This window comes from Mugil cephalus, chromosome 7, assembly GCF_022458985.1.
Source record: "Mugil cephalus isolate CIBA_MC_2020 chromosome 7, CIBA_Mcephalus_1.1, whole genome shotgun sequence".
NCBI lineage: Eukaryota > Metazoa > Chordata > Actinopteri > Mugiliformes > Mugilidae > Mugil > Mugil cephalus.
Window position 1 is genome coordinate 8,023,316 of NC_061776.1, and position 12,681 is coordinate 8,035,996.

General features: G+C 43.4%; 1 protein-coding gene across 1 annotated transcript; it reads left to right on the forward strand.

Moving 5' to 3' along the window:
- Window positions 1-324: 324 nt before the first annotated feature.
- On the forward strand, window positions 325-8,240 carry pnp5b (purine nucleoside phosphorylase 5b). The gene is made up of 6 exons (XM_047590607.1): window positions 325-483; window positions 4,842-5,011; window positions 5,109-5,212; window positions 5,940-6,115; window positions 6,214-6,404; window positions 7,361-8,240. Exons 1-6 carry the CDS (start codon window positions 455-457, stop codon window positions 7,579-7,581), a joined length of 891 nt encoding a protein of 296 aa, XP_047446563.1. The 5' UTR covers window positions 325-454; the 3' UTR covers window positions 7,582-8,240.
- Window positions 8,241-12,681: the final 4,441 nt, after the last annotated feature.

Below are 12,681 nucleotides of genomic sequence, written 5' to 3' on the forward strand. Positions count from 1 at the left end.
TTAAGGGAAAAGGCAGAAGACGGCACAAGGGTAAAGGCAGTTTTTCCGGTTCACTCCTCCCTGCTCCATAATGTAAGTATTTCAGACAGGTAAGAGACTTGTCTGACCAAGTGTCTACCTTAACAAAAACACGTACAACACCTCGTGAGTCTTGAGTCATAATTTCCGGCCACGCTCCACACGCCTTGACCCTGTTTGGGGAGTGAAGCTCCTGAACGCAGCAGTAGTTGCTGGGACTACCGGAACATCGAGAGACGCACCAGAAACAACGCCTGCGCATCGACCAATCGCGGACTGCGTTGGGCTGTGACGTCATAGGAGGAGGGGGATTCTGTGTGGTTCTGTGGGGGTGTGAACCTAAAAACCGGCCCCTCCAGCAGTAAACCCGGACAACACTCATAGGTTCACAAGAACACGGAACAGCCCACTGACTCCTTCTACATCACATTTCATCATGCTCTCGGTATCCGAGGTTACGTCTAGGTGAGTTTATTTATCTATTATAATAACCCAGTTATCATATGTATGCGATTTAAGTATGTATTTTATTCCATAAACGCAATTGTGACGTTACGTGAGACGTAAGACGAGCTGCGATGGGCACTGTGTTGACATCCCGGTGTTAAATTCATCACCAGGTTTCCATCGCTCACATTCTCCTACATGTGGAAGCTGCATGTCATTAATGAAGCATCCAGCCTATGTAGACAGTCTAATCCACGTTCCCCACATGCGAGATGGTTCATTAACTGGTTTTAATTAAAACCGCTCAAGAAGCGCGCGTTTGACGCGACGCGCCACGCTCATAAGGAAGCGGCGCGCTTCGTGCTGTTTTGTCCGTCTGATACCGCAAAGAAAAGACAAATGACCGCTCAAAGCCCAAGATGCTCGAGGTAAAATAGAGGTCCTCTTTCAGGAAAAGCTTAATCCCCCCGCTCTCGGGTGGAACGGAAATTCCCGCACGCACCACGTTTTCCGCGGCGCCGTCATCACAAACGCATCGTGGCACAGGATGGTGATTCATTCTGAGGAAACACTCAAGGTGAGAGGCCGGTATTTTCTGTGGCCTCGTGTGGCACAAGTGAGGAATCCACGCGCGATGCGTGTGCGCGCGTAAAGGCGCCATCGCTATGATAATATGCGCGGTTGATTGTGACACAGCGCACGTAGCATGAATGACAACGAGGGTGTTCAAAAAAAGTATATATTAGTAGCATATTAAGAAGCATTAATTCTCATTCACTTACTTTAAACACTTATTTTTGCTTTGACTTTTCATGTTCAGTGTAGGAAAGAAACAAAAAACAACTTGTACTATTTTTGTTTTTTTTCGTCCCCCATTTTTTTGTCCTTTTAATTAAGCTTGTCAACATGAAATGATTCACTTTCTGGGGGTGAGGGGCATGTGCCGGCAGGGTTTATGTTTTATATTTGAACTAAATGTTTTAGATCGCCGGAGGCCTTTAATCTTCCAGGGATGTCTTGGAATGTGGAATGTGATAACAAAAATACGATTTGGTGCCAGATTCCGGCATTACATCCATTTAAACCTCTCTGCACTGACTTAACTTTAACTCATTTTAGACACTAGGTCAGACTCTGTATTGAATCTGCAGCCATACACTCTGGTGAGCCTTTAGATCCTCTAAACAGACCTTCCAAAGTTTCCCTCAGACAGGTTTTTAGGACAAAGGGAGAGTGTGCTTGGCTTTCAGCAGCAGTTAGACACCACCCATGTCTTCAGAGCACCATTTAGACCCAGTCATTCAGAAAGCATGTGGTCCTTGTGCCTCTAAGGGTCACTGTGAAGCACTTTGTCACCTGTGTCCGTGGAGTAAACGTTCTCTTCTAAGGCACAGTATGAGCCTCAAATGGTTCGTTTTTATTATTATTATTTTTTTTTTTTTTTTTATCCAGTTTCGAGGCCCTGTGTTATAGCCTGTCTTTTATACCTTTAATATTTCAGCCATGCAAATTATACCTTTACTTCCTGGTCTAATAAAGTCGTGACCTGACGTTATAGACATGAAAAATTCATTGTTACACAGGAGAAGATGTTACAAGATCTCAGTCATTTTTAAATCTACACCAGCTAGTGTCCATTTACGAAACAGTCTCGCAGGGTGTTGGAAAATCCCTGGGGCGTATCACAGCACATCGTCTGATTAAAGACACGTAACCAAACATTCCTGTGGTTAATTTGTGAATATATTGGGGTTCTATTTCTGGGTCTGACTCCTGTAACATGCTAATGTTTTGAAGTTTAGTTAATTATTAGTTTTATAAGGCTTGTGTCTTTTTTATTGGTCTTAAATATAACTAGCTAATAATCCGTGTTCGTGTTCACGTTCTAAACTACAGTGGGGGAAATAAGTATTTGATCCCCTGCTGAATTTGTAATTTTGCCCACTTCCATAGAAATGATCAGACTCTGGTTTTTATGGTTGTTTACTGGTTATGGGTATAGACAGAATATCAATCGAAAATGCATAAAAAACACACAATCTAAAAGTTATAAATTGTTATGTATTTTATTAAGGGAAATAAGTATTTGATCCCCAACAATTCACTTAGAATTCAGGCTCCTACAGATTGGCTGGTGCGCATGTGGCACACAGCTGTGCTCAGTCAACTAATTACCAATACTCCTGATCTTAACTCGTCATGTATATAAAGCACACCTGCTCTAAGAATCAGTTTCTTACATTCCAACTTCTACAGCACCATGGGCAAGACCAAAGAGCTGTCAAAAGATGTCAGGGACAAGATTGTAGACCTGCACAAGGCTGGTATAGGTTACAAAACCATCAGCAAAAGGCTTGGTGAGAAGGTGACAACTATTGGTGCCATTATTCGCAAGTGGAAGACCCATAAAAGGACCATCAACTGTCCTCGGTCTGGAGCTCCCGCAAAATCTCGCCTCATGGAGTGAGGATGATGATGAGAAAGGTGAGGGAGCAGCCTAAAACAACACGGCAGGAGCTTGTAAATGATCTGGAAGCAGTTGGGACCTCCGTCACCAAGAAAACAGTTGGCAACACACTGCGCCGTTATGGATTGAACTCTTGCAGTGCCCGCAAGGTCCCCTGCTCAAGAAGGCACATGTACAGGCCCGCCTTAAGTTTGCCAGTGAACATCTAAATGACTCAGAGAAGGCTTGGGAGAAAGTGCTGTGGTCTGACGAAACCAAAGTTGAGCTATTTGGCATTAACTCGACCCGCCGTGTTTGGAGGATGAAAAAACGTGAGTATGACCCAAAGAACACCATACCCACGGTTAAGCATGGAGGTGGAAACATCATGTTTGGGGCTTTTTTTCAGCAAAGGGTACAGGGCAACTCCACCGCATTATGGGGCCAATGAATGCAGCCATGTACTGTAACATCTTGGACAAAAACCTCAGCAAGAACACTGAAGATGCCTCGTGGGTGGGTTTTCCAACATGACAATGACCCAAAACATACTGCCAGGACAACAAAGGAGTGGCTCAAGAAGAAGCATATTAAGGTCATGGAGTGGCCTAGTCAGTCTCCAGACCTTAACCCGATCGAAAACCTGTGGAGGGAGCTGAAGCTCCGAGTTTCCAAGAGGCAGCCAAGAAACTTGAAGGATTTAGAGACTGTCTGTAAAGATGAATGGGCCAAAATCCTCCTGCGCTGTGTGCAAACCTGGTGACCAACTACAAGAAACGTCTCATCGCTGTGCTTGCCAACAAAGGTTTCTCTACAAAGTACTGACTTGTGTTGTGCTTGGGGATCAAATACTTATTTCCCTTAATAAAATACATAACAATTTATAACTTTTAGATTGTGTGTTTTTTATGCATTTTCGACTGATATTCTGTCTATACCCATAACCAGTAAACAACCATAAAAACCAGAGTCTGATCATTTCTATGGAAGTGGGCAAACTTACAAATTCAGCAGGGGATCAAATACTTATTTCCCCCACTGTATTTATCACTGAAGTTATGAGTATAAAGGACATGGGCTGGACGTAGGTGAGACAGTCAGTGACAACAAGTGACAACAGGAGTTCACTCCTTGGTGTCACATGAGCTCTCCTGAACTCACTGTTTGCGGAATAAAGACGGGATATGTACCTCGTGCATAACTTGTGTTTGTGTGAGCGCGCTCATGTAAATATCACCGGAGGCCAGGAAGGACATTCAGCACAGGAAGCCCACGCCTCTCGGAATCGGCCCACTAAATCAGACGTTCCTGGTCATTTCTCGGTGACTCAGTGCGGCGTGACCGCACATGCGTGGCCTGAAAAACAAACAGGCAAACAGAAAACAATCGTACTTCCGTCTCACCCGCAGAGGTGATTGTAGATTCTGTCGAGACCATAGGTTAAAAAAAATTCCAGTTAACTAACAGTGCTGACAGATGTCTTGAGCTTCTTTTCCCTCTAGTGTCGGTGTCAAGCAACAGGTAAATCTCTAGAAATGGCCGACACCACGTGTATCTCACTATCTGTAACTGAGCTGACTTGTTATGAACACTTCAGCTAACAAGTTGACTGGTGGTGGTGTCTCTACTCATTCTGGCAGCACTCACACTATTACTGCTTTCTATTCTCACTCCTAGACTGAGAACTTCTTATCATTTTGAGTTTCTGTTGTCATGCAGGACCTAACGACTATAAAGAATCACGCACACGACGTGTGAAGGGACTTAGCGTTCAGAGTTGCGTCAGGTGCCATTGAAAACTTTGTCAGCCTTCAGGGGCCCCACGCTCTGCTCAGGACAGAGTGTGCGTCCTTCCACGCTGCTGCCGGAGTGCACATGTGAGTGCAGTCACTGATTTCTTTTTTTTTTCTTTTTTTCCCCACTTTCTCAGAGGCAGCTATGAAGAGTGCCAGACCACAGCTGATTGGCTCCGGTCCAACACGCAGATCCGCCCGACTGTGGGAATCGTGTGCGGTTCAGGCATGGGGGGACTGGCTGAGATGCTCAAGGACCCGCAGGCTTTCAAATACAGCGACATTCCCAACTTCCCCAAGAGCACAGGTATGCACAGCCTGCAGCTGTTTCAGTGAGGCGCAGATGTTAAAAGTGTGCGCGCGCCGACTAACGCCACCGTGTTTCCTGACATTGTGTGTTGCAGTGCACGGTCATGCCGGCCAGCTGGTGTTCGGAACACTAAAAGGGAGGCCTTGTGTTTGCATGCAGGGCAGGTTCCACCTGTACGAAGGATACCCCATCCAGAAGGTGAGCAGCAGTTAAGCCGGTCACTGTAATTAAAGGCTAAACACACAGACTGCGCGGCTAACCTGTCATTGTCTGGTTTCGGCTGCAGCTCTGAGACATGTCTTGAAACGTTCCAGACACAACAACCTTTTTTTTTTTGATTACATCATAAACAAATCACAAGACGCCCTTCTAGTAAGAGAATCTCAGTCTGAGTCTGAGATGAGTCCGATCAGGGAGCAACAGGAGAACAGAGGTGGAGGACGAGGGCGTCGGCACATTTTAAAACTTTAAAAACCCTCGTCTAAACCTTGGTGGCTAGTTTGAAAGCTAATTAAAAAATACACACATTTACAGTATAGATATATTATAAAGTCAGTGGTGTCTGGTCGGGTCTAGGCGGGTGCTTCATGTCAACATCCACATAAATGAATGTTGGTTTAAATGTTATTTACTTATCCCGACATTATCTATCCGTGCACAGTTTTCACTAAGGCAGTTTTTTTTTTTGTTTCTTCATTCTCTGGCCCAGAGACTGTGGACACACAGCTGTCGAGCATTACAAGCACATCTCGGATTTCTGAGGCCTCTCCATTGTCTTGTGTAGCATCGTCATATGATGCGTTTTACTCTTTACTCTCTCCTTTCTTAGCTCCCGTTTCACGTGAGCTTTGAGATTTTGCACGACCTTAACAGTGCTGGACATTAATAAACAGAATCTTCTGCATTTGCTTTTTGTGAACTCCAGATCACGTTGCCCATGCGCGTCTTCAAGCTGTTGGGAGTAGAGACGATGATCCTGACCAACGCAGCCGGAGGCCTCAACCAGGACTACAAAGTCGGAGACGTCATGGTCCTCAAGGACCACATCAACATGCCGGGGTTTGCTGGAATCAACCCACTGGCTGGACCCAACGATGACAGGTAGGCAGGAGAAACACATGCATATGTTATGCATTATACAGTGCCTATTCCTAGCATTTGCATGTGCAGAGCATCAGCGTTTTTCCACCTCCCTTCAGGTTTGGCGTCCGTTTCCCCTGCATGTCTGACGCCTACGACCGAAAGCTTCGGCAGCTGGCACACGACGTGGCAGAGGAGCTGGGCTACAGCGACTTCCTGAGGGAGGGGGTGTACTGCGTCCTCGGAGGGCCCTCCTTTGAAACCATCGCCGAGTGTCGCATGCTGCACAGGCTGGGCGCCGACGCCGTGGGTGAGTTTCTGAGCACAGTTTGGAGTTTCTGAACTCTAGAGGAGCTTCTGTGGTTTCATGAACTTCCAAGCTCTTAGACGTCACAACTAGACAAGGAAACGTTTTTTGGAGGAAATGGAAATTTGAGAAAAGTTGTCTTTGAACTTTATTTATACCGTCTCATTATCACAAAGGTGGAACTACAAGAGCTTAAGTAAACACTAACAGTCTGAAGCAATCATATTGACTAACACGTGGAAGGAAGTAAAACACAAAAACACTCTTTCCTGAGCGACTCTTCTTGCCGCTGCTGAGGAAAATGCTTTCAAAATAAATGAAGTTACGCTGTTTCCTAACAGAAAAGGGATTTGAAAGCAAAGCTTGAAGAGTATTAAACAGGATCCGCCGACCAGTGTCGACTAAAAGCAGATTCTGAGACATCATGACCCCTGACAGGAGACGTGAATAACATTTAAACCATCTTGTGACAAATCGATGTTCTGCTGGGAAACTTTTGGACCTGGCATTCATTCATGTGGATGACCAAGACCAGACCAGACACCCCCACCCCATATCAATGACACTCCCTGATAACAGCAGGATGCAGCCTGACGCAGTCAGCCACCAAAAGAGTCCCTCAGAAGACTCATGTCCATTCTCTGATGAGTCACAACAGTTTTGGAGGCACAAGGGAGATCTAAACAATGTTAGGATGTTGGTCATAATGTTATGCCAGATCACGGTATTGTCTAATACATAGAATAACCTCAGTGGGAATGCCTGCTCCTGTGGGTCATCCTGTCAATCAATTCAGTAACAGCCTTCGGTAAAGTTAACACTTGTAAAAGGCTTTGAGCCAAACAGTTCTCAAACACCAACTAATCCTAACCCTCTAGTAAGCATTTGAATAACATTTGAATAACTTCTGTACTGAGAAGTTCAAAGCCTAACGCACCTTGTCCACGTCTTCGATGCAGGCATGAGCACCGTGCACGAGGTGATCGTCGCCCGCCACGCCGGCATGCGCTGCTTCGCCCTGTCTCTGATCAGCAACCGCGCCGTGATGGACTACGACAGCGAGGAGAAGGCCAACCACGAGGAAGTCCTGGAGACGGGCAGGCAGAGGGCCGACCAGCTGGCCAGGCTGGTGTCCACCATGGTGTCCCGGCTGGGGAACGACAACAACAACTCCTTCTGAACTGCACAATCTTGAACTTGCTCGGTCCAGCGCTAGAAAGTCGTTTTAAACCGCCTGGCTACGGTTTCTTGGCAAAAAAAAACAAACAAAAAACAACTGTTTTTAATAACTGTTACTTTACTGTTACTTTACGTCTTATGATCCTCCAATCTGGTCCACGTTTTAATACATTCCTCTACCGTCCACAGTCACATTTTTTACAAATTCCTTCTGCCATATCCTGCACTGCATCCAGCTCTCTAGTGTTTCAACGAAACAGCATCATCTTATTATTTCTGATCTCATTTGTAAAATATTAATCGTTTCAGTTCTTTCACATTCCCTGATATCGACTCAAAACAGAAGAGGACCAACTCACTGTGTCTTCATCAGACAATGACCAAAGTGGAAATGTGTCGTTTTGTTGAAGAGGTGTAAAATATTATTAAGATATTTATGAGAAACGTATTTAAGTAGTGTTTATTTTTTTGATATTGTTTGATGGAGCAAGAAAGGGACAACATCCAGCGTGGGACAGTTACTAAAATCTGCAGGTTTGATCAAAATGTCTCGCCATGTCTCATCACTGTACTAACTAACCGACTGGACCGGGTGTTGGTCAGTCTGTACTTTTAGAGGTACTAAAACTTTTGCAATAAATTATTCAGCTTGAAAACAAATTTGTCTTCTGAATCTTTCTTTGCTCATTTCCTGACTGTGCAAGATGTTTCCCCATGTTAGTCACAACCCGACGACTAGATACTGATATCAGTCCGTCGTGACGTGAGCTGGGTGGGTTCCCCAAGTTCTGCAATTTCATTTTACGTGTCCAAACATCCCCTTACGTTTGCAGCTTCGAGCTGAAACCACCCGAGAACAGAGATGACAGTGGGAACGGTGGGAGGTTGCACCAGAGGCGGTTCAGAAATCAGACGGTGTTCTTCCTGTTTCCACTTCGGTTTCACTAGTGGCCCCTTGTAGGAGACCACAGCCTGATTCTGAGGTTAAACCAGACGAAAATCTACACAAAAACCTGCACTTCCCCCAATGACCACTTGAGGCCAGCTCTAAAAACAAGTCAATCCTTAAAGATCTCTACACCAATCACCCACATCATTAAAACCCCTGCCAGGAGAAGTGAATTCGTTGACTATCTTGTGACAATACAATGTTAAAATGTTAAATGTTGTCATACTGATCATCATGTTCACAGCCTGGAATAAAAACGTGTTTTGTCTCTATAGTAAATTGCTCCATTCCTGACAACTGTGCACAGGGGAATTTCTTTCTATAACTTACATATTAAAACGCCGTTAAGGCCTAAAGTTATTCATAATTTAAGGGAAGGTCAAATTGAGTGACAAGTGGATGACTTATAGGTTGATCTCCAGGCCAAGGCTTCCTGTCTCCTGCAGTGTTTACAGTCTAACTAACGACTGGTGACGCCATGGAGCCATGGAGGCTGTGGAGCTCACTTTTGACCGTGACAATCAAAAAGAGGAGGATGTGTCTAAAGATGAAGACCATTCAGGTCAGTTCTGAGGCTAAAGATTCTGACTATGAACCACATGAGGAAGCTGCTATTTGTAAACCTCCAAGCAAGATGTTCACACCCAAAATAAAAAAAATAAGAAATGGAGAAATAGAGTGAGTGATCGTGAGAGGTAAAGAACGCAGGTTACTCTATTTATACCAGTAGGTAGATTGGTTTTGCAGTCAGATGCACATGCGAGTGCCCTAAATATGGATCAAAATGATTTGTGGTGGAGTTAGTAATGAGTATTTGGTTTCTGACATTTTTAGATAATAAAACATGTCCCAGGTCAAACTGGCCAAGGAACTTCATCATCGCTGTTCCTGAGGAACAAACACAACATGAGTGTTAAATGTTTTGCTTGATGAATTTAACAGGTTAGTACGGAAGAGTATTAGGGCCACACGAAAAAAAAATAAATAAAAATTGAAAAAAAAAAATTTCATGAAGCATTATGAGAAAAAAGTCAAAATTCTGAGAAAAAAAGTTGAAATTTCAAGTAGAAAGAAACCTTTAAACTGCTGATACTCTGCTGAAGAGTATTGGGGCTTAATTAATACTAAGAATTAAGAATATTAAGAATTTTAAATTGCATTGTGATTATTTTTTCAGTTATATTTCTGATATATTATGTTGGACTCTTGCATGTCAACAGAGGTGTGGATGTTGTCACACACTGTTGCCTTGTCAGCTGAGGGAGGGATGTACTGCTGGTTTAAAGGCCTACTTTTGACTTTTTTTCTTGAAATTTTGTCTCTTTTCTCGATATTTCGCCATTTTTCCCTCAAAATTTCGTCTTTTTTTCACAAAATTTCATCTTTTTCCTCAAAGTCCAAAAATTTTTTTGTTTTTCTTCTCTCATGGGTGGCCCTATTAGTCTTCCGTAGGTTAGAGTTCTTATTGTTACAACAGGATGTTCCTCATTGCTCAGCTCCACACACAGACTGTTGGACCTGAGTGCAGTGAACGGTCAAAACCAGGAAACCTTCCGCCACCAAACTCTTTGTCAGATTCCCATGCATGCATCTGTTCATAGAGACTAATTCTCCCAGGGTAGAAGTTCCCACAAATATTAACAGATCCAGTCCACAGTTGCTTCTCTGACACAAAGAACATAACAATCATCATTCTTTTCCACCTTATCAGCCGTGTTTATCCTCCTTTCTCAACACTATCAGCTTCTCCCGCACTCTCTCATGCAGACTGCCGTCCACACTCCGCCTGTTCCCACTTTCTCACCAAAATATCCCTTGTCGCTTGTCCCTTTTTTCCTCCTCCTACCCACAGAACACATTTTCCATGACGCTCAGGGACCACTGTTTATGGCCTTACAAGGCTGTGGGAATGTTACGAGCCGCCCATCTGTCTGCGTGTCTGCCTCCGGCAAAAAGAAGAGGTCCAGGTGTGAACAGAATTCACTGATTCACCGCGACCTGTGTGACGCTAAGTAAGGCCGTGCCGCACTGCTCAAACAGAATGAAGCCGTCAGTAGTAACAGGATCTGCACCAGGTTAGATTTATGACTGAAAACAGACACAGGAATCTTTGCAACTGTACTTTGGGGAATTAGTTTGTTTGAGGTGTACATTACGTTGAACGTGTGATGGCAGGTTCTCCTGTTTGCTTGTTGAAGTGGTTCTAACTTAAAGTAGATCTAAAGCCATAAATCATGAAGAGCAAATGTGATGATTGGAAGAAGCTGGGAAATCACGTGGAAATCCTTCTCTTAACGAACACACAGAAGTAAATTTCACTTATCGTTTGCCTAATAGCATAAAAGTCATATTCCAACGTATTTGGGAAACAAGAAAAAAAAACATTATTTAGAAGCACATTGGTATTTTTATTGTATTGTAACAGTATTGTAAAAAATGACTTAGGCAATAATGCTAATAGGCTAACGATATGAAGTGTTAATGAGCCGTACGACTAAATGCAAACGGTTGTAAACTTTTTATGTTTTTGTAATTGATTGCACAGAAAAAGCTGCAGTACAAATAAGGACGTGCTCTTTCAATTATATTTACAATCTGGAAAAGATAATGTCAAAGAAAAAGGAAGCATGTGGCCTTCTACCTGGACACGCTGTTCCTGAGCAGTGTTTACACTGTACTTTACAACCTCCTAAATCTCCAGTTGAGCCGTGTCAAAATTACACCACTGAGCCATGAGCACAAAGGAAAAACCCCTAGAGATTATAAACGTCACTTTCCTTTTTGAAAATGAACGGATCCCACGTTCTGGCTGCACAGACAAAAGCACTAGTTACCAATTCAGACACGCTCTTAAGACAACACCGCTACATGCTAATGCTATCATACTCATAATACAAAGTATGTTTACCCTGTCAGTAATTGTACTTTATGACGTTGGCATGGTGATCATCACAAAATACAATCAACAATGTGAAGCTGAGGGAAATGATACGTCTATATACACCGATCAGCCACAACATTAAAACCACTGACACTGAAGGAGAGGTGAGTAACGTCTTGTGTTCTGCTGGGAAACGTTTGGACCTGGAATTCATTCGTGTTTATGTTACTTAGACATGTAGCACCCACCTAGACCAGACCAGACCAGACACCCACCCACCCCACAGCAATGACAATCCTTGATGGCAGCAGCCTGACACAGACACAAAAACAGTTCAGGAACAAAACATGAAGAACAGGTTAAGGTGTTGACCTGGCCTCCAAATTCACTAGATCCCAAACTGATCAAGTATCTGTGGGATGATCCACAGAGGCCCCTCCCCTCAGCCCATAGGACCCAAAGCCCCCCCAGCTAACTAACATCCTTTAGCCATGCTACAGGACTGTGTATGTTTAAATTCACAACTTTTAGTCTGAAATAAAAACATGTTTCATCTCTGTAGTTAAGTGATCCATTCCTGATTTATTTATTTCTATAACTTCTATAAAATGCTATTAAGGCTTAAAGTTATACATAATTTAGTTGACGGTCACTTTGAGTGACAGGTGGATGATCTACAGGCTGATTTCCAGGCCAAGGCTTCCTGTTTCATGCAGTGTTTACAGTCTAACTAACAACTGGTGACAGCCCTGGAGGCTCTGAGGAGTCTCATGAGGAGGATGTGTTTTTGAAGTCTGTATATTTATATTTATATAAAGTTAACTAGAGCATAATGCAAGATTAAATATTAAGGAATCAACAAAGGATTTCTCCTATGATTCAGTGAAATGTCTACAGAAACATTTCTATGACTGTTCTTTAAGTAATCAAATACTGTTATTAAAAAAACAAAAACAAAACACAGCTAGCACGGTTAATAATAAAACTACAGGGATCAGTTTCATTAGTACTGAGTTACAAACTGATCTCAGGCCTTATCACAGCGTTAACTAATTTCTTGAATAATGACGCAAATGACAATGCTTTACTTCCTTCAATTGAGTGACGTGTACAAAGATGCAGAAGAAGTACGAGCTGTTTTAAAAGGGAAGGGCCACCTAACGGCTAAAATTTATATGCTTGCGGTTACGTTAATTTCCTGTAATAAATAGGAACTTCAAAGTGCAAACACCCTCTTCCTGCTCTGGCGGCAGCAGCAGCAGCAACGCTGT

What these genes read in the sequence shown, in the direction of transcription:
- pnp5b (XM_047590607.1), top strand. Translation starts at nt 455, where the DNA reads ATGCTCTCGGTATCCGAGGTTACGTCTAG. An exon ending in GTATCCGAGGTTACGTCTAG is followed by an intron (nt 484 to 4,841) that starts GTGAGTTTATTT and finishes CCACTTTCTCAG; the next exon opens with AGGCAGCTATGAAGAGTGCC. An exon ending in GCTGGACCCAACGATGACAG is followed by an intron (nt 6,116 to 6,213) that starts GTAGGCAGGAGA and finishes ACCTCCCTTCAG; the next exon opens with GTTTGGCGTCCGTTTCCCCT.